The sequence below is a fragment of the Topomyia yanbarensis genome, chromosome 2 (assembly GCF_030247195.1).
Source record: "Topomyia yanbarensis strain Yona2022 chromosome 2, ASM3024719v1, whole genome shotgun sequence".
NCBI lineage: Eukaryota > Metazoa > Arthropoda > Insecta > Diptera > Culicidae > Topomyia > Topomyia yanbarensis.
This window is the reverse complement of record NC_080671.1, coordinates 136959594-136982153: the sequence shown is the minus strand read 5'-3', so window position 1 is coordinate 136982153 and position 22560 is coordinate 136959594. Positions and strand designations below refer to the sequence as shown.

At 38.7% G+C, this 22560-nt stretch overlaps 1 protein-coding gene across 2 annotated transcripts; it reads left to right on the top strand.

The window, feature by feature from the left end:
• Nucleotides 1–14515: 14515 nt before the first annotated feature.
• On the top strand, nucleotides 14516–21669 carry LOC131686252 (uncharacterized). Of its 2 annotated transcripts, XM_058970516.1 has the most exons (6): nucleotides 14516–14665; nucleotides 15707–15861; nucleotides 15918–16126; nucleotides 18059–19187; nucleotides 19977–20031; nucleotides 21360–21669. In XM_058970516.1, exons 4-6 carry the CDS (start codon nucleotides 18156–18158, stop codon nucleotides 21638–21640), a joined length of 1368 nt encoding a protein of 455 aa, XP_058826499.1. In that variant the 5' UTR covers nucleotides 14516–14665; nucleotides 15707–15861; nucleotides 15918–16126; nucleotides 18059–18155; the 3' UTR covers nucleotides 21641–21669. The 2 variants fall into 2 exon arrangements, with proteins under 2 accessions (XP_058826499.1, XP_058826500.1); XM_058970517.1 differs by lacking the exon at nucleotides 18059–19187.
• The last annotated feature ends 891 nt before the right edge of the window (nucleotides 21670–22560 follow it).

Genomic DNA, 22560 nt, shown 5'->3' with positions numbered 1-22560 from the left:
TTAACTGGATCGCTTTTTAGTTGAATCTCCATTGTCCAACTAAAAAGCATCTGAACGCCAAAATTTCATGTCAAATTTACTTTGACAATCTATCAATCTTTTACATTACTAACGTCTTCTTTGGAGAGTTTTTGACATTTGTCAGTCGGTCCAACTCAAGACGGATACCCCCGGTCAGCGTTACAAGCAGAAAGTTAGCAAAAGTTGAGCAATGCGAAATTGATGCTGGCAGAGTTTCTGCGAGCATATTGTGCGATTTGTGCGAGAATTCTGGTAACGAATTCACTCAAATGCAATAACCGTTTCTGACAGAAGCAGTTAAACTAACCGATGCTACTCACTTTTATCCAGAATCGAGCCAGAAATGTACGGCCAAGATCTCTGCACGCTTCCTGCCACATCTTTGTCAGATTTTTTGCTCGATTCGTGCTAAATTCTACCAGGTAGGAATTTCCAGGATCTTTGCACAGTTTATGTCCGAGTTATGCCACGGTTTTGCTCGGTTCCTGTCAAAATTTACCAGAAAACGCGAGCGAAACCGAGTTCGCCCTAGCTCAACTAATCTGACAGGATACGCGCAGAAATCTGACAGGGCTGCCAAACCAAGACTTACAGAAATCTAGCAGAGCGGTCTCTGCGCTGCCAGAAAATTTGCTCACTGGGCCGGTGTGCACATTTTTTCTATGTGTGAGTGAGGTTGTCATTTTTCTTCGATGAAGCTGAAAAAAACAATTCTGGAATTCTGACTGGTTCCAATCCGTATTCCGGCTCCAGTGACACAACCGATTCTAACTAGTCACTGGAGCCGGAATACGAACTGGAACCAGCCAGAATTTCGGTTCATTTACGGCTGAGCTTAACTGGGTTAGGATGCTCGTTCGGATGTTTATGTTTACTCCAAGAGCCCCGCCCAGTAAAACTCAGCCGGAATTGAACTGGAATTCTGGCTGGTTCCAGTTCGTACACGGGCTCCAGTGACACAACCGATTCTAACTAGAATCGGTTGTGTCACTGGAGCCGGGATACGAACTGGAACCAGCCAGAATTCCGGTTCATTTCCGGCTGAGCTTAACTGGGCGGACGCCACGCTTAATTTTGCAAGTATAACACTAATGCACTCAAAAGCGTCAAATGTTCTCACTTTTCTCTTTTACTGGGTACAACTAGCGAATTAAATTCGATGCCAGATTTACAGGCATGTCTGTATTCTACAGACTTTTGATAGTCTCCTACAGACGTAACCAGAAATCGACAGACTTTTGGAAGAGTAATAGTATTTAGCAAAATTGCACTGAATAACTGTATTCGAATACGAGTGATTCCTTCACAATAGTATTCTCTTTTCAATCTACTTTTAAACTACACAGCAAAAAGAATTGTAATAATGGTTGATGCGATGTTCATGATGTGCATGACATTCAGACGTAATGGTAAATAATAGTATAATATTGTGCTACTTTAGATACAATTATACCTCAATCTCCTAATATCACGAAAAACAACGTACTGAGATTATTACATCGTTTTAACAGTACATTGTATTCGAATTGATATAATATTGTAATGAAAACGATGTAGGAAAATAGTCCTGTCAAATTAATGTAATATTAAACTGATAAAAGTTTGTTCCATTTATGCATGTGATATCGCTCATTGATAAATTTGTACTATTACACGTTTCGACACAACATTACAATCAAATGTATGCACATCATTATTTTCGTCAAATTATAGTGATATCACACGTACCAACGCTATATTAAAAAGAATAAAAAAAAATTTCAGTGTATCGATAAATTTCGACGCGTTACATATTCCACTTCCGCCCCTCTTTCTCTTTCGTCTCGATTTCGTTCGTGTGAGAATATTTATGCTTGATTCAATTGTTGGCGATCGCCGTTCATGTTTTAATTTGTTTCGTTAAAATTGTTTAATAGTTTCCTTTAAAAAATCGTGTCCTGCTAATATCACGCTCCCGTGCCGATATTCTATCATCCAACCATTGGATAAGTGAACAAATCTTGTAAGTTTCGTTTGCATTTCTGTTTGTCATCGCTCAATATATTATATACCCAATATAATTTATTTTTCTGTTACTATCTGTGCTAATTGCGTTTCATGTTTGCATTTTTAACATAATTTTTTTATAATTGTTTGTTTTTTTAGATTTATGGACGTAGATGTTTGTTTTTAGTCCGAAAATATTACATTTCGCACAAACTCTTACCCGCTGTCAGGCGACCATATTTTAGAGATCAATCGAGAAAATTTGGTCCGGAATTACATGTAAGTATCGACAAATAAAATTAAATATAATGCCGATGATATTCCCGGTCGAAAGCAAATGTTTGGATGCATTGGAAGCGAATATTAGGTTTGCTTCAGTACCAGGTGAAACTGGAAGTACTCCGGAGCAAACAGGGAGAAACTCGTTCCTGTATTTTCTTCTGCTGGTAGCTAACCGGAGTAAGTACTTTTTGCTTCTGTTTACTCCGGAACAACTTTCGTGTACTGTAACAAACCTATTGCTTGCTGAACCAGATCTATGTTTTTGCTTGATGCTTGATCAGATATGCGTTATCGTCGCTCATGATAGCATTCTTGATACTTTTTGATCAGTTACACCTTGTAAAATTTAGCTTTTCTCTTTTCTTTATGATAGAAGTTGAATTTTAACGCGGACATAATGGTCCAACAAGTGAGCGTATAGAGCGGAGCTAGTGCGATGCGGCTTGGGCGCATAGCCGAGGCCGTAGGACGATGCATTGATTAACCCGTCGCCGGAAGTGCAAGTAAATCTGTAAACTCTCGTTTTGCCGGTTTACTCAAATTTAGGAGCCATAGCTAGTTTAAAGCCGACTGAGCGGTAGTGTAGTCGAACAGTACAGCAGAAAGCTATGTGGCGTAGTCATATTAGTCAACCGAAAACTTGAATCCAGCTATAGCCCCTATGTTCGAGTAAACCGGACAAACGAGATCATCACAGGTTTACTTATCACTCCAGTGGCGGGTTGATCAACACCTTGCCCAACGGCCTCAGCTAAGCCATATCACACTAGCTCCGCTGCATAAGCTCACTTGTTAAGGTTGGAGAGAGAATCGACAAAAATCAAAAACGGAAAAAGCAGTTTTTTCCACACAGGGTGTTAGATCTTCATAAAAACCAATCAGCAGAACTGTAACAACATTTTACATAAGCTGATTGCCTTATACCCAATAACTAGTAGAAAATTATGGACAAAAAGTTTAGTAAAGCGTCATCAACACAAATCTTATCATTCTATCAATATCTATGCATTTGCACTTCATATTTACATTTTTGAGCTTTATTTTCTAATTGTTATCGGGTACACGGTTTTTTTTGTCGAATAATAAATCAGTTTCGTTGTACACGCTTGCCCGCTGCCAGGAGGCCATGTTTTAGTTGCATTGTGTTAGTTGTCAATAATTATTGAATTGCACAAACCGGAACGACAAAATTTGCCCTAAATAGCATATAGGTGTTCACGAATGAATTTGAGATGTATGCTGGCGATATTCCTGCTCGAAAACAAGTGTTTGGATGCATCGGAAACGAAGGCTCTGATTAGGTACTTTTCCCATGTAAACTGAAAACATGTTTTTCATAAGGCGCTATATTTGTAAAGTTTTCAAAAAGGGGTAGAGAGAAAAATTCTATAATTTATTCACGAACTGTTTTATTGACTAACCTTACAGTAATATTGTGCTGCCGAAAGTGAGGTTTTGGATGAAGCTGGAGTGATGCGACTTGACCGCATAGCGCTGAGGATCCGCCGGCCGAGCTAACTTTAAACCCATCGTAGAAAACGCAAGCAAATCTGGATCAGAGATGGTGAGTAAGCGGTTATCTCGTCCGGCGTATTCAGCTATATACCATAGCCACATTAGCTTAGTCAAAAAACCTTACTTTCGGTAGCACAGTAACAACCTTATTTTTCAAGTTTAATAATGAATTATGGAAAGTTTTTTTTGCTTTTATGAATCTACAACACTAAACGGCATATTTCTAAAAGAAAAATGTTTTACAGGGAAAGAGGTACCTAAAGTGAACATTTGTCGCATCGAATATTGTTTGCTTAGCCACATCGGTGTTTATGCTTGCTGCTTGATGAGGTATGCGTTAATGTAGGCTCATGACAGCATGTTCGATCTTCGTTTCGAACATGTATAACGCGATAGGGTTTCAAATATATGTATATGTGATTAAGGGCATTCTGCGAACTGAATATAGGTTTGTTCCAGTACCAGGAGAAACGTGTACTGGAATAAGCCTTATGTTTCTGCTCCTCAAAGCAATATTGCTAATGAAAAATCTATTATAATCCAGCTTGTGGTGCAATTGTGTCTGTCATATATCCAAACTTAGATTACATGGCGAGTTATGTTCAATAAAATTGGGGAAAAATCAATTACATTCTCATTACACTTGGCACATATATATATACAAGTGCTAGACAACCACAAACCTGATGAGCTACGTGTTGACACTGTTCAATGCTGTCTTCATGCTAACTTGATAAGTTATGTTTTGATATTCATGGTTGTGGTGTGAAGGGTGCTTAACCCCTAACCGCACGCCAATAGTCCAATCTACGATTTTAACTTCCCGGCCGTTTTGACGTTTGCTGCGGGTGGGATGATAACTGTTATTTTTGCATGTTGGGTATATATTGCACTACGACCGAAATTTCTCATATAAACTATAGGAAATTTCAGAAATTTCTCATATAAACTATAGGAAAAATTTAAAATAGAATTTTTATTTTTGATGCTAAATGTGTTCAAGGTGCATGAAACGTCGAGATTTGATGCAAACTCGAAAAAAATTTGACGATGATTCACTTTTTTGGATTTTGGCACATTTTTGCCTTTCTCATATAGAAAGGTTATGCAATCACTCTGAAAAACGTTAACCTAATCCCGGCCCGGAGGGCCGAGTGTCATATCCCATTCGATTCAGTTCGTCGAGATCGGAAAAAGTCTGTATGTGTGTGTGTGTGTGTGTGTGTGTGTGTGTGTGTGTGTGTGTGTGTATGTATGTATGTGTGTGTATGTGTGTGTATGTATGTGCGTATGTGTCAAATAATGTCACTCATTTTTCTCAGAGATGGCTGGAGCGATTTGCCCAAACTTAGTCTCAAATGAAAGGTGCAACCTTCCCATCGGCTGCTATTGAATTTAGGATCGATCGGAATTCTGGTTCCGGAATTACGGGTTTCAGAGTGCGGCCACACAGAAATTTCTCATATAAACTATAGGAAAAATTAAAAATAGAATTTTTATTTTTGATGCTAAATGTGTTCAAGGTGCATGAAACGTCGAGATTTGATGCAAACTCGAAAAAAATTTGACGACGATTCACTTTTTTGGATTTTGGCACATTTTTGACTTTCTCATATAGAAAGGTTATGCAATCACTCTGAAAAACGTCAACCTAATCCCGGAGGTCCAAATTTTTTTTTCGACTCGCATAAGGTTTCTGGATTTTAACAGAAGCGTAGTTGATGGTTTACGGAGAGGGGTTACACCCCCCCCCCCTTTACTGTTCACTCCCCTCCTTTAAAAATCTCCTTAAATCACCCCTCAGACCACCACCCCATCCAGCCCTCATACCCCTACCTTTCAACCCCATCATCTTCACCACTATATCACAAAGCATACCAATTTAAGCTGGGAAGTCGTTCGTTCATGGGACTTTCGCCCTCCTCACATACCCACCCCTGCATGACAAAATGAGTTAGCAACATTGCAGATAACAGATAGCAGATAACATTGATCTAATGCTGATTAGGCTAATGGAGTATGATATTTTTTGTTTCAAGTGTTTCACCGTCGACAAGTAGCTCATCAAGTTCGTGGCTGGCATGCCATTGTGTATAAGTGCAAAGTGTACTAAGAATGTAATGGACATTTACACAATTATGTTGAACATAAAAAGCCTCCGTGCCATAGTTTAGAGAAATGAGAAAGGCACAATTGCACCGCTAGGTGGATTAAAACAGGTTTTTGTAGAGCATTTTGTGAAATTAATATTATTGTTCTTGGTACCTCTGTCCTCCGATGTGTAAAATCTAACAATAGCTAACAGGAAGTTTATTTATCGATTGATACATCAAGGAACATCGATAAAATAAAAGTTATTGGAAACATTGATCCGTACTAAGTTATATTTTGACTATGCGAGCTATCGGGAGCACGTCGTTTGGCATAAGTTCATTTGGCATAACAGCAGGTGACACACGCTTTCGTTTGGCATAATGTTCATTTGGCATAATGGTCATTTGGCATAATGGTCGTTTGGCTTAATGGTCGTTTGGCATAATTTGAAATATACATTGAAATCTCTGTTATGTTCAATAGTGACACTTAATGTGGCTACGCCACATCGCTATAAGTATGGTACTTAAACTAGTTGATAGCCCCTATGTTTGAGTAACCCGGGCAAACGAGTGGGTCGTAGGTTTGCTGGTGAGGGGTCGCCGATTCTGACGGCGGGTCGATGACCACCTCGCTCCCTTGGTCACGGTTATGCGATATTTCCAAGGGCTATTTGATATAGATTAAAAGAACTACTCATGTTTGAAAGAAGGAATCAACCCCTAAGTTTGAGCCAACGAGTAGAACACCAGTTTACTTGCGAGCGCTATTTGGTATACAAATTCAAAGAACTGCTCATGTCTTAAAGAAGGAATCAATCCTTGTTTCGCGAGCACGTCGTTTGGCATAAGTTCGTTTGGCATAAGTTCATTTGGCATAATGTTCATTTGGCATAACACTAGGTGACACATACTTTCATTTAGCATAATGGTCGTTTGGCATGATGGTCATTTGGCATAATGGTCGTTTGGCATAATTTAAAAAATACATTGAAAAGTAAGTTTAACCAATAAAGTAGTTTCACTTGCTATTTCTAGTTATAGAAAATATTTGAAAATTCTTTGTTCAGGTGATCTATTCAATGCGGATGAACGAGAAAATGTTGCGACCATGAATTATAGTTGATATACGAGGGGCAATCCCGTCCTCACACTGCCATGGTGTTGCTTGCTCCCATGTGAATGCCATAATATGCTCTTTGGCAAATTTACATGCACAGTCAACGGACAGACGGGTTTGCCTTGCCATGATTTGCTTTTTCATCATTTCTCTGATGGGAAGGATTGGGAAAGTGGTAAGGTGAGGGGTAAGGAAAATAATGCAAAAAAATATCCAACCCCGGGAGGGATTCAGAATTATTATTTAAACAGTGAGCGGATATATCAACACCCCCGAGGGGATATTGGGGTAACAGACCAACAACACCCCCGAAGAGATATTGTCATTCAAATACGGCTTAAACTATAGCTCTTAATCACACTGGGTTAGGAACAATAGCATAGTTTCAGCTCTCTGTACATAGGCTCATCTATGTATGAAGAACAAAAAATCCGGATACGTAATTGCATTACTGCATGGCAGTTACATATCTAATAATATGAAGTTTCGTAATCCGATTCACAAAGATCACACGAATATGCAGCATGCTGAATAGTTACCATGTGATGATTGAGTTTTCAATGTCCTGTCAGTGCCCTGACTAGAATACTGCACTTGTTCTTGGAAAAATGCAGCAAATTCTTTGACACTTTCGGACTCACTTCGGGCAGAAAAGTCTTTGTTTGAACACAAGTTTGCAAGCTACGCCAATGGTTGGCATGGTCGGATGCAGCCCAAAAGCGAATCTTGTGCTTTATCCAACTTATTGAAAGTGGTAAAACTGGTTCTGGACCAATGCAGTCAGTCGCAGCGCCCGCTCTAGCCAATTCATCCGCCCATTCATTTCCAGTAATACCGGAATGACCAGGAACACATAGAACGTATATAGCATTTGAAATGTTAAGATCTTCGATTTGAGTTCGACATGCGATCAGGGGCGGCGAAACACTTTACGCCCGAGTGGGTAGAAAGCATAGGCTGAGGGGTTCATTAGTAAGGATTGTTTCCCTTTTCGCAATGCACACGGTTACATTACATTCACATTAAATCACGTTCGTTTATGCAAATGGAATTGTGGTACATCGATGTCTTCAAATGTGTGTAGTGTGAGATACATGCATTGCGCATCTAAATTTTTTGAACTGGTTCAAAATTTCGAGTGGGTAATTACCAACTCGGTTATTTTTGAGCAGGTAGTGCTACCCATACTACCCTCGCTTTCCGCCGGCCCTGCATGCGATTACTAATGTTGATCTCGAATCTGTCGAACTAAGTGCTTTCAGGGCAGCCTGGCAGCCACACAGAAGCGCGAAGATTTCTGCTTGTAATACGGTACAGTATCTATTCTACTTCGCTAGTCTGTTTCTTTTGTACATCTATTGGTTTGCTTTTCTATTAGGGACCGTTCATAAATTACGTAATGCAAAATTGCCCAAAATTGACTCCCCCTCCCCCCATGTAACAAAATGTCACAAATTTCTCTATCACCCCTCCCCTACTACGTAACAAATTCTTCGAAATATTTTTTTGTTTAGTAAAAACATGTTACGTAACGATCTAGCTTACTCCCCCTCCCCCATACGTCACAACATGTAACAACTTGGCGTACCCCCTCCCCCCCTAAACGCGTTCCGTGATTTATTAATGGTCCCTTATTGATGTATAACAAAATAGTATCGGTCAATTTATACACTTCTAAACAAGCTCTTTGCATCTTTTTTCTTTATTAGGCATGTTATGATTCCTTTTATTAGTATATCTACTATATGCTATCTATACTCATATAGGTACAAACGCTCGGGGCCTTCGCGATAACACAAACCTGGCCACAAACGCGACCATGCAATTGCAATAATCCACATATACTTACGCCCGCGGTTTCGCCTACATGAAAAACCCCGGTAGTTAAGTAAACGTAGCATCTTTAAACTTCCAAAAGCCGTCTCAAACATTAACCCACCACTCGCGCGATCATGAAACGGTCACGTCCGGAAGTCTTACCTCGTTCCTAACAGCCTGGACTAATGTCTTCAGTTGAACCAACCAAAAAGTGACGCTCATATTCACTAAACAACACATTCCAACATGACATGACCTTGAACTCTAGTGCTATGGGGAAACGAACTCTCTTCTACTATCTGTACCATACACTAAAAATTATGCATCAGACTCACTGTTCGCGCGCGATCAAGCAAGAATACACGCTATATCGTTATAAAACACGTTAAACAATACAAATGCTTGAGCCCTTCGCGACCATCCAGGGCACCTACACGATTATGAATCGGTCACTTCCGGATGTTTCTTTCCTTGATATCAGCAGACTAGGTCCACGCCTTCAATTGGATCATTTAAAAAAAGAAAGCTCTCATATCCACTGGACACCACGTTACATGGCGACATGACCGAGGACTCCAGTGATATGGGGTAAATACTCCCTGTCGGAATGTTAATTGTACACCGAAAACTAACTATCAGAATGAAGGTTCGCGTGACCATCCAAGAACGCACGCGTTTATAGGAACAGCAACACGGTTACAAAATCCAGTCTTGTACTCGCGAAGTCACATGAACGCACACGTCACAAACACGTTAACATACGAACGCTTAAGCCCTTCGCAATTAACAACGCACACCTACGTTCGCGATCGCGCAAACTTAATAACACCTGGTAATTAGGAGAACGTTTTAGCACTTACGAAGTTTCAAACGCTGTCCAGGAAACCTTCGCACACGGTTTTTAGTTTGTTCTTTTCGTAGCCGCCGTTCAGAAGCACAAACGGTTTCACGTTACACTTGGAAAGCAATTCGAAAAATGCTACCACAGCGCGGAAATAGTGGTCATAATTCCCTCCGAAGGCTCCGGTCCTGTCTTCTGAACGGATAGAAAGTTGCTTTCACAGGTTATCACGGTTATCACCGTCCATTACCAGTTCACAATCGTGTACATAGTTCGAACGGTTGCAGATAGCACTCTGCATTCGTACTGATGTATGTTGTCAAACCTCGGACACGCATGTTCACTTCTGATAATAAAAGTTCCTAATGATGCAGCCAGAACCAACGTTTTACGTTGGTAATATAGTTCCAATTATTAAAAATTTGAAAATTTACCGAATATTGTCCAGAGGAAGTATTTCCTATATTAGGTCAAAAATTTTGTTTTATTAATAAGAGCAAAAGGATACCAAGGATACAGATCCTGATTTGGAAATGAACGAAAACAAGCACAGCCACTTTAATTTGGTAATGTTGCCAGTTTCATTTTTTTCGCCATATCAAACCTGTCAAGACGAATTGGGTTGTGTAATTTGCTCGTTCATTGAGCCAAAAATGGATGACCCGTTTGTATGGGACATTGGCGTATTTAATTTGTATTTGATAGAAGTTTCCTTTATGGAAACACGGTTCTTGAACCAAAGCTATAGAAGCTTTTTCTTTCTGCACACGGCGGATCGATTCATTGATGTACGTTTATGCTGAAGATTAATTTGTGCTACTCTAACCATACTCGATCACAGTAGTACACATTTCATCATCAGCCATTGTTGTACAGCAGCTGTAAGATACCAAACACGTTGCTTATAATCGCCTAATGCGAACGCCGACATGGGTGTTAGGGACCTGACCACCATTTGAATCCCACGATTTGCGAAGAAACAAACGTCCACTTTGTCAAATATTCGCTTAACACAGTAAGGGTAAGACCCATGACACTCCGTACGCGACTGGTATGTTTTAGTCCTGCCAGCCATTCATTCCTCGGCACGGAAAAACACCTTGACTTGAGGACTCCTGTTTTAAGTCGCCTCTCACGACATGGGAGCAGGAGCCCAGTGGATCAATTCTTGGTTAAGAAACTTCAACCCGCCGGATGCCACACGGCCTCTAGGCTGGTTTTGTCCGGAGAAAGAGACTGTTATCAACCTCTCAGTGGACCCTAACCGTCACAGTCAATCTGGATTGTCTTGTCTTTTTATGGATGACGTTATGGTTCATACATTCAGTTAAAAAGTTCGTAAAATTGGGTTTCATATCAACCGAGTGTTTATAAATATGGGTCATCAGTGTACCTGTGTAACCTGTGGGACTAGTTTAGACGTTGTCGCTATTTTGTACTTTCTAATGGAAAAGGCTGATGGAATAAACAAACGGCCTGAAATTAGTACTATGAAACTACACATTACGAGTATGCACTCTTGCAAAAGCAAGAATCGGACTAACATTCCTTCCCTATCCTTCTACGTTCTACGTTCGGGCCTGGCCGGCGCCGGTATTGATCAATAAACATTTTAGGATTACCAGCAGTTGCACATTGAAAGATGCTTCGCTACTCCCAAGCATAATTATCTACTGATTCCCTGTGCAACTTCAGCTAGTCCAGGTCGATAACGGAGTAGCAGCCAGGGGTGGTCGCATAAGCTCAAGCTGAAACTACAAATTTCGTGTATGCTTCACACATACGGTAGATGCTAAGTGTTATAACAACTCAAACCATTGCTTAATTTGTATTGAAAATTAATTTGTATTGAAAGCTATGGAATGATAGTTTGCACCACTAAGGGTCGATTTATTCACCCTCGCTTAGCAGTTAAGACAGATTTAAACGGCTGGTGAAACTGGTTTAAAAGTTAAGCGATGGTGAAGAAATCGGTCCTAGGTGACCTTTTTTTGTTGAGTATGGTTCAACTGTAGGCAAAGACCTAGGCTTCTAAGACCGAGAGTCGGGGCTCTCGGGAGTGTACAATTCACGATCGCGTGGAAACGGGCGTTTGTATGATTGTGCTTGAAGCTGCGTTTATAAATACGTATAGGCAATCGATCCTGGCCATTCCCGGAATCTTTTCAAGTACACCGATTTTGAAACGTTATGATGCAGTCCGTGAATATCAAGCATCGAATCCTGTGAGGTATTCCTATGACTCACAGAACGCACTGACACGGCGCCATATTTAAATACTGTGTAATGCTATCATTAATATAAATTTGATGTCTATGTCTTTGATTCAACAGGTGTTATGGAAATGATTTGCTTTGCGTGTAAAGCTGTATTCGATGATGTCGATGCTTACAGAGCCCATGTTCACGTACATCGATTCAGCAGATCATTTCAATGCAATATAAACGGATGTAACATCACTTTCAAGACCTACACCGTTTTTGTAGCACATATAAGGCGTTGTCACTCAATCGAACGTGTATCAGACGATTCAATATTAAAGTGTACTGCTGACGGTTGCCTGTATTTCCACAATAGTTTCCAGACAATGGCCAAACATCTCAGGGATCACCTTTCGCAAGGCATATCGGTTTATTGTCCATTGAATTGTAGAGCAAAGCCATTTATGACTAGAAACAGTTTATCCATTCACAATATGTACTATCATAATCATAGAGATAAGCAGCCAGTTACTTTCAATTCGAAAACCGAAAAAATAGATGGGACAGTGGGATCGTCATCCCTGCAATCCAATAATACGGAGGAAACTGATATCAGTGCTGTTACACAGAACGATGAAAGCTATATTCTAAATGCTGAGAAATCAATTGGTTTGATGTTTTTGAACCTGCTATCAAAGCACCATGTAGCTAATGAAGCAGTACAACAAGTGGTAGAACATTTGAATGAGTTATCTATGATACAACAGAAACACAACGCAGAAACTATTGGAAAGCTTGCTGACAAGCTTCATCTATCTGAATTTGAGAAAAATGAAATTGTGACACGTTTTAGCACTAAAGATTTAAACATTGTTTTGTTCAGTGAGAGAATTGGGATATTTCGCTCGGATTACATGCGCAAAAAATATTTTAAACAAAATTTCAAATACGTAGATCCCGTCAAAGTTCATCTCGGATTGAACAAAATGAGAAAAGAATGTTTTCTTTATTATGTTCCCATTCTCGAAACCTTGAAATCTATTTTCGAAGTCGAATCAAATTACGATGCAATTTTCTCTGAAAAAGGAAGAGTAACAGGATTTATGTCCGATTTCACCGATGGTTTATGTTACAAGAACAGTCGATTCTATAATCAAGCAAATGTTATTTCAATATTCTTGTATCAAGATTCCTTCGGGACCGTCAACCCATTAGGTGATGCTAAAAACCGTCACAAAATAGTTGGAGTTTATTACACAATAGCAAATACTCATCCTTCACAACGTGCTAGCACCGAAAACACATTCCTTGCGCTACTCTGTCTTGAAAAGGACCTACTAGAATTCACAACAGAGAACATTTTCAAGGTATTGATCCAGGATCTAATGGAACTAGAGACTCTCGGAATAACAGTTACCGTTCGGGGATCGTCACGTATTGTTCGGGGGACACTGTTTGCAATTCTAGGAGATAATCTTGGCACACACCAAATGGCAGGATTGTCGGCGAATTTCTCCACACAGGAATATTTTTCGAGATACTGTTATACCACTTTGAAAGAATTTCGAAGTGCTCCTTTGCAAAGATGTGAACTTCGAAATCAATTGCGGTATGAGAAGGATATCTATGAAATGGAAATGACTGGAAAAGCTGTAAAAGGTATTAAAAAACGGACTATTTTCAACGAACTGCAAGAATTCCAACTGTTTGATTATGGATTACCACCGTGTGTAGCACATGATTTGTTTCTTGGTTGTTTCAACTATGATATTATGCTAGTATTTCGTGCGTTTATAAGGAAACGATTCATTGGCGAAAAGTTTCTCGCGAGTAGAATAAATTATTTATTCAAAAAATTACAGCTGCATTCTCAAATAACCCTGAACATTAAAAAGGACTGTATTACAAGTAAAGCCGTAGATGTGTGGCGTTTAATACAACTGTTACCAATGCTGTTGATGAAAACTGGCGGAGTATACGATACCAGAGAGTTTAAGATGTTGATGCTCCTTAAACAAATAACTGATCTCATAACTGCTCCAATAATTTCAGAAAGACAAATTGGAATTTTGCGATTGGCTATTAATCATTACATTGGAATTAGAGCAGAGCTTTTCTCCTCACCTCTTCGGCCTAAACATCACTATCTATGGCATTATCCCCATTTGATCCTGCAGTTGGGACCACTAATGCCTTTCTGTACACTGACAGGAGAACGAAAGCATTCCTATTTCAAAACAACCTTGCGTCACGCCAGTAATTACAAAAACATTCTCAAATTATGCAGTGAACGCCATCAGTACTGGCAAGCATTACTAGGCAATAATGAGAACCGATTCCATAACAAAATAGTATTCGATCAGGTTGTTAAAACTTATGACGACCTCAACGAAGATGAAAAGCAACTCATGAAAATTTTTGCTATGTGTGATGCATCGTATACATACGCAGAATCCATGATTTATTACGGATATTCGTTTAAGAGAGATGTATGTATATTTCTGGAGTACGACAATTCAGAAACATTATTTTGTGCTGCGCATAAAAGGAATTATATATAATACCGATTCAAAAAGCATAACTGTTTACGGAAAAAGAATCACAGTTGAATCAATTACCGACGTAGGTTTAAATATAGTCGACCAAGTGGACATAGAGGATCAAGACGTCAATGCAACATATGAGTGCGTAGAGCTCTCCAGTTTAGCCGATATCACGCCACTTAAAATTTACACTTGTGATAGACGAACCTTCATTTTCCATCAGCATGCTATACCGCTTAAATAGGGTAAGTCTTTCAAAGGAAGTATATATTCACTTTTTGTAGTCTGCATGGGTGTATGTTAGAAAGGATCTTTACCTTTCATATTTTACTAACATGATTAATCCACTGAAAACTATAACCACAGACAAACAGATATAACACCATGAGGAAATTACTCCAAGAACTATCGTTCGGAGCAGAACAACCTTTTACACGGTTCCAAACGTTTCTTTGCAAGTCAGTTATCCTTAATGCGCAGGAACAAGTCTGTCTCCGGTATACTTGCGCTTATGCCAATAGTGCTAGAATAACAGACGTTTAGGCTTGATTCAAAATGTGTATAAACACTCGCAACTGAAATTACGAATAAATCAGACGTCTGGAACGGTGGACAAACATTTGTAGGTGGCGCAATGATCAATGCAATGCAGTTGGAGTGCGGTTATCAAACGCATGTTTTCAGTTTACCTTTGACAATTTATATTAACCCTAACTGACTAATTTTCAACATGAACTCTGGCTAGGCCAAATTTCGCGTTAATAGGTTAGCAAATGTGTAGAATTGTTTGATATAACGAAGTGAGGTATTATTCTACACGAGCTTTAATGAAACTCATTACAATTCTTTTCCCTAGAGTTTTTACTGGTCTGCTTCTTCTGGTTTTCCTGTCCTCCATACTTTTGCCACTACTATCACTGAGAACTGACATAAAAGTAAAGTGTTCAACTTGCGTAATAAATTAAACTGTCGCTTTGAAATGACAACAGCAAGTAGCAACTTGCCACTGGTCGGCGCTTCGATCGGCCAGTCGTCGCTATACAGGACTTGTATGCAAACTTGGATACAATGGTGACTCACGCATGCAAACCAGTATGCGATGGTGATTTTCAACGCATTTTCATTTAAATGTTAACACAGGTTTTTCGGGAAAGTTTGTTCTAGCTTATATGTCTATTCTCTGTGCTACTATCTATTACCTGATCTTTTGAATTGGAAGAATACCTAATATGATTTTATAATATGACACTAAACCAAAATGTTCTTTTTATTTTGCATCCCATCAGGGCTACTTTCGCATCTTAAACAATACATCTTATCAACTCAACAAAACAATCCTATCGAATAATGAATACATCGAAGTTAATTAGGATTTGCAATTCATCACGAAAGAAGACCTTCGTCAAAATCATTCCAACAGTGGCTAATTTGTTTCAGAAAGGTAGTATGGGGAAATATTCAAATTCAATCAATTAAAGCAATTCTATTACTTAACAGCACAACATTTTTTTAATGAGGAGTATGCGAGAATAGTTTTGGAAGAGGACGGATCCAGCATTATGGAGAATGACGTTGTGGATGCATGTGCGGATGGAGGATTAGTACTGATGTTACTAAAGAAAGATGAGAGTTGGACTCCATTTGAATCATCGATCGACGCTGCTTCGAAAGCATCGACGTTTGTGTATGATGACATTCAATATCTGGTAAGCACAATCATTATTTCATAACGAATGAATAGGAAATCGCATTCAGTTTCAAATTGACAACACGCATACCTAGTAAAGTTCAGCCGGAAATGAACTGGAATTCTGGCTGGTTGCAGTTCGTACACGGGATCTAGTGACACAACCGATTCTAACTAGAGTCGGTTGTGTCACTAGAGCCCGTGTGCGAACTGGAACCAGCCAGGTTCATTTCCTGCTGAGCTTAACTGGGTAGTGGTGCCATATACATACTTAATTAGCACTCTGTGATTACGAGCAATATTAAAGAATTCGTTACAACGCTTTACCTTTTTTTTATTAAATTCACTGAGTTTGTTTTGAAAGTGTTTGTGATGTTTTGGGGTACCTAGAGAAAGTGCACGCGGACAATGTTCCATAGCCAAAATCTCGAAGTTTGGGATTTTTCTTAATAGGGAAACTGTGCGCCTCAGATAATAGAACTCAGTAGGAGAGACCGAGGCTAGTTGGTGGTGTTTCTAGTTGTGATTTTTTACTGCTTTGATTTAGGTAGCCAAATAGAACACGTTGCATAAAGGGTAGACTGTTGACAACATCTCTGAATTTTATAAACTTGTTGCGTTGTCTTTATTTTTGTAGACAATAATATGTGAAGCGAAGAAAAGCAAATTTTCAAAATTTGCAGGCGATTGGGCGAAGTAAATGTCCCTTGCATTGCCGAGATACACAAGAAAAAAATCTCTTGCTTTGATGACTATTTTTGCACTGTGAATAGTGCCGTTAACTTGCCCCGCATGCGTCACCTCCAACTTACCTCAACCGTATATTATATAAAAAATATTTGAAAAACAGCTTTCGTTTGTGATTAGGTGTGATATCCATACCGACATAGAAGGCTCTTTCTGCGCACTACCGAAAAATACAATTATTTGTGAAATAGAAAAATCACCTTAAATAACACAAAATCACAGACCTGTCAGACATGGCACTGAGAAGAGTTCGCTAAATAAAACACGATCATCATTTCGAATTTAAATTTACTTTGCACACTATCACCGCCTCGTGCGGATTCCTTGAACTATATCATGTTTGATAAATTTGTCCATTTGATATGACGGTACAATGGTGTGCGCAAGTAGTTGTGATTCATGGGCAAATGAGCCTAACAACAAACATCAATTAAACAGAGGAGCACTCCGGAGCAGAGAGATAATCGTTCCTGGTTTTTTGCTCCTGTTTGCTCCGAACAGGAATGGTGTACTAGAACAAACCTATATTACTGCGCGCTTCCCACTAACCTGGACTCCGCACTTTCAAAGTGCGAGGGATCAAACTGCTACTGAAAACTGCGAGCTTTCAAAACACATGTATTTCAAATGATAGAGATGGTACTTTCATAGACAGATCATTCGAACTAACCATTCTCTGAGAAGAATTTTATGTATTTCAAATGATAGAGATGGTACTTTCATAGACAGATCATTCGAACTAACCAGTCTCTGAGAAGAATTTTATAGAAGAATAGTAAGTGCGCAGTGCTGTTAGAATCTAGTTTTTAGAGCCACAAGCAATACCATCTTCTCATATTTCAAATAAGCGCATCTTGGGCACAGACTAGAAGACATAACACTCCAAAACTATTCTCCGACCGCTTTAACGGTCATTTAAAATATAAATTTAGTTTTTCTGTACGTCGCTTTCGGTAGATTTTCTAAAAATCTGCTCTGGCTCAGTTTATAGAAATAATGAATACTTCAAAATATAATACAATATTGATGCACATTTTTCCGACTGTTTAGTGCAAATATAGTATACCTATCATTATTCAAAAATTTTGAAAAGGGGTCCAATATTGAAAGGTATGTCGTAATCACGACAAAAGAATTGAGTTGTCAAAAAGTTCCTTATTTTGGTAAAACTAATGAAACTACAATGTTTTTTTTTAAATTTCAGTATGATATCGAATCCAGCTCGCCGACCACATCTACATTAAATTCAATTCTCCAATCACCCAACCGAGTATCTAAATCGGTACATAATTCGCAGTCTGATGCAAAAAATGATTCAATCACTGCTACCCGATGACGTTCCAGGAATGAATTTGGCCAATCAGTGTGAAGATCAAGAACCTTCATGTACGATGAAACGATCATTCGAGCAAAAAGATGTTACAATAGAGTATGAGTTAGAATTAGACTATTCGAACGAACCTGTAGGATCGCACACTACATCTTGCAGCGGTTCCAATCTTGTTGCTTTGAAACGCAAAACAAAAATAGATGCTTCTACGGCAGTACTGCTATCCAAGTTCGAAATCGATTGGTCAAGTATACCACGTGATATTGTGACTCAATTAGATCGGACTGTGGATCATGATAAAGAAAGTTTTTTGAATGAAACTGACTACAATCGATTGGTTGACCACATCGTTGGTCAGTTGCGAAATATTACGCCGTCAATCCCTATTTCCACTTTTCGCCGGGTAGCTGAAACTGTTTCTTCGATGTACTCATTCTTCATTGATATGGACGACGATGGCATGATAATTGGGAACGGATCTAGTAGCTTAACAGAAAAACTGAAGAATAGAAATTCATATTTGAACCGAGCGCATAAATCTGGTCAATATGACAAAAAGCAGAAATTTGGCGACGATCCAATGAGGCAGTGCAGAGTTGGTATAAAAGCGGAGTATTCCCTTTCTGGCGAACCTCTCCTACTTGATAATCTCTTAATGAAGCAATTGTATGAAAACCAAGACTGGGATAAAAAACTGCTCGAAACCACAAAATGTTACCTACGATACAAAATTGATCACTGCCCATTGAGTCAATTGATGGAAAACTTTCCAATTGTAATGAAACACAGTTTTATTGAATATCATTTTTCTGAAGCTACGGGAGTGCGACCAGATCAATTTATTGAAAATTTTATTAAAAAGCGTGAAAAAATAATCAAGGTATCTCAAACATACCGCGACAAAAACGTGCACATTGCAGATACAGCTGAGGATATGGATGTAATGGTGGGAATATCCAGGATGTTGAAAGAAGATATCAGCGAAATAGTTTGTCAGTTGGAGGTACATAAATTAATATTCTGATTATTCTTTAATTATTTCAAACTAATGCAACTCTACTGATAATACCCATAAGTCACAGTAATAAAAGCTAGTTAAAGGTTGCAGATATTTCCTGTGTCGTGCTAAAGTATTTTTTAACTAACTTTAAATCGCATTTTTCTCCCATGTCATGGCAATATATGTACATGGTACAATTATGCAAATAACGCCTGTTTGCGTAGCTAGCAAAATATCTACGTTAAAAATAGATTAGTTTAGAAATAGTTTTTACGCAAGGCTTCTTCGCCTCTTTCTTCAAGGTAAAAAATTCGGCTGCGTACATGCGAAGATTACATATTAAGAAGACTGATGCCCCTTTCCTTCCCAGTACAGCACCTCTATTGTACGAAGGTAGGAAGCTCGACGTAAAAGTATGTATGTGTTGGTGAATCACTATGAAAAGTACTACCTTTACACGCAAGAGGTGTTGCTGATGTCTCCAGATTCTGGACAGAGTTACCAGTCTTCTTTATATGTAGTTTTTGGTACAAGGCAACCAATTTTCCATCTGCGCTGCGTTCGTTCCAAATACGTGTTTTTGTTTTGTTCTATGAGGGTGCATACCGTCACAACTTGTTTACGATATATTGAATCATTCTATGCTAGTTGTAACGTTGAGTTTACATCCAGAACAGAAAACAAACGCTTGTTGAAAGCAGGCTGTTTCAATATTCAACTGCAACGAGAATATATTATCGTGAAAACAAGTAAAACCAATAAAGCTCACAACGAAACTTTCTCTCATTGCAGGAAGAAACTTCAAGCGATCTGATAAACAAACTTCATCCAACGATTGTTATAGTAGGTTAGTGGATTTATGATATACGTACAAAACTGAGATTATAGTTTTAGTTTTATTGAAAGACCCACAATGACTTTTAACTGCTTTACTATTTTTTTGTTTTTGGTTAGTTTTTGATATCTCTTACTCGAACTGATTAACAACTCGATTACTTGCACAACTTCTTTAGCTGGATCGATATAGTGGTTCATTCAGCGATCTATTACTGTATAAGTTTACTACAACCGACATGAGACTCTATTTTAAGATTTGGCACGAGATTATTAGAGAGTTGATGCACAATTCAGCGACTCGTGCTATGACAAATGCATCTTGCCCAGATTTTTACTACAAGACATTTCTTGAGCGTTTTTTCAAAACGTCATATCTGCAATGAGTTACTCTCTTTGTTTACTTTCTCTTTCAATTTTTACGGCGTCACTATAACACTTTTCACTTATTTTACAGTACAGATCGAAAGACGGTGGTTTTAACTAGCATATTATGCAAAGAGTTGAGGGGTAAATGTTAAAGTGACCGTATTATTAACAGAAGAGAAAGTAAACAAAGAGAGTCACTCATTGTAGATATGACGTTTTGAATAAAAGGTCTAGATATATATTCTATTACAATTGACGCATGAAATCGGAAAGTGTAACTCACTATAAAGAGGGAACAACTGAATGGCCTACGTCCAAAAGGGAGCAACCCACAATTTTCATTAAATTTTTCTAGCTTCGGTGTTGTTTTTTAAGAGCTGTAGCTGCTCGCTTGCGGCTTCGATTCGACGGTTTGCGCAGTGGAGCTTTGGGAAATGGCTGAAAGTCTTCAATTGAAATTAATCACTTGACACTACATTAATAGTAGTGACCTATAATGTCCCCAAATGGCTGACAGATCGTGCCCCCAAGCGTACGTTAAACCAGCATTAATTTTTACATAAGAAAAAACTGCCCTGACTTCTTAAAGTCTCGGAAAATCGAACGAGAAATCTCGAGTTTCCATAAGATACAAAGTGGGTTACACCCTTTTCGATCCCAGCTGGTACTGGGGTTACCTCTATGGTCAACTTTTATTGCTAAATGCAAAAATGCTAAAAATAATTTTTAAATTTCTCAAATGACAGTACAGGTAGATTACTTAAAACTATTAAAAATGCAAAAAAGTCACTTTTCAAATAAATGTGGCTTATCCCTTTTGGATGCCGGGCATTCAACTGTTTCAACGTAATTTATTTAAAATTGTATGCTTATAATTTATACAAAAATCCTTTCATCAGTCTTGTCGGTTTGTCAGTGCTATAAGACCACATTACAATTCTAAATTTAATACCATATTTGTTTTTATTCCAGGTTCGACGAGACAATCATACTACATTCATGCACAGAACAGTAGGGTTAGCGAAAACTTCGAAAGTTTTATTTTAGCCATTCAGCATCTAGTTATGGTCTATTTTGTGTATTATTTTTCATATCCATCTAACTTATCTAAAACCTTGGAATTTTTGCAACTATATTTTTATAAACTTAACCCGTTCAAAGGATCTCGATCAAAGGCCACATTAGTCGGGCAGCAACAACGATTAGTACGTGCGCTGATGCTGAAAATAGCTAAATTTAAAAGCACCGTATAGACATGTTTGTTATAAACAGACAATCGAAATGATGCATACAGCTGACAAACTCTGTCAAAAAAATCCGTACACCATGCGGACTGTGTGCATGACCGTGGTAAACGATCGCGATTCGTTGCAGCAGGGTGTACGGATTTTTTCGTCCGAGTTGATCAGCTAGCATACCTATATATTAGAACTGCTCATTCATTATATTGATATTATATGGTTGAAACAACGGGAAAGTTTTCCCAACACTTTGCTTACCAGAGCGAGGCCGTGGACTTTATTTCTCACCTAATATTCCTCGGGCTGTGGTCCTGCTTCCGTGGTTGGGTTTTCTTTCTTAGGAGGACGTCTGGAGTTTTAGAACTTTCAAACTTGATTTTCTTTCGTTAGTTAAAGAAGCACTGTGAATCACTTTGAAACTTGAAACTTAATTTATTCAGAAAATATTTACAAAAGTTATCTTAAAGCTACATGTTGCCCGCGCGATTCATATATCGCTACGGGAAAATTTGTCCCTTTTAGTCCTTAAGTTTTTCCCTATTCTCCTGAGATACGGTGTAGATTTCCTATGGCCTTAGAAGGGCGCAATTCCTATTTGTTTACTTATATATTTGGCCCTGCCTCTTCAAGACTGACGTATTTAACCACAATACGGATTCCTGCTATTCAATCCTAGTCCAGTCCCGCAAGGGCTCACAAAATATGCGGTTACATTTGTACCGCTTTCTAAGATTTTATTACTATCCTAACCGCAGAGTAAGTGAGAAGGAAAAACCAAATCTAGCTAATCGGACTGCGTATGGCACGCTTATGTATATTAGGCGCGGGAGGTCGGTAAATAGGCAGTGATCCCTTTTTCTGTGTTCTTTTCATTTCATTTTCGGGATTTTAAGATCAACATCAACCTTCCCTACGCGTAGCAGTGATGCATT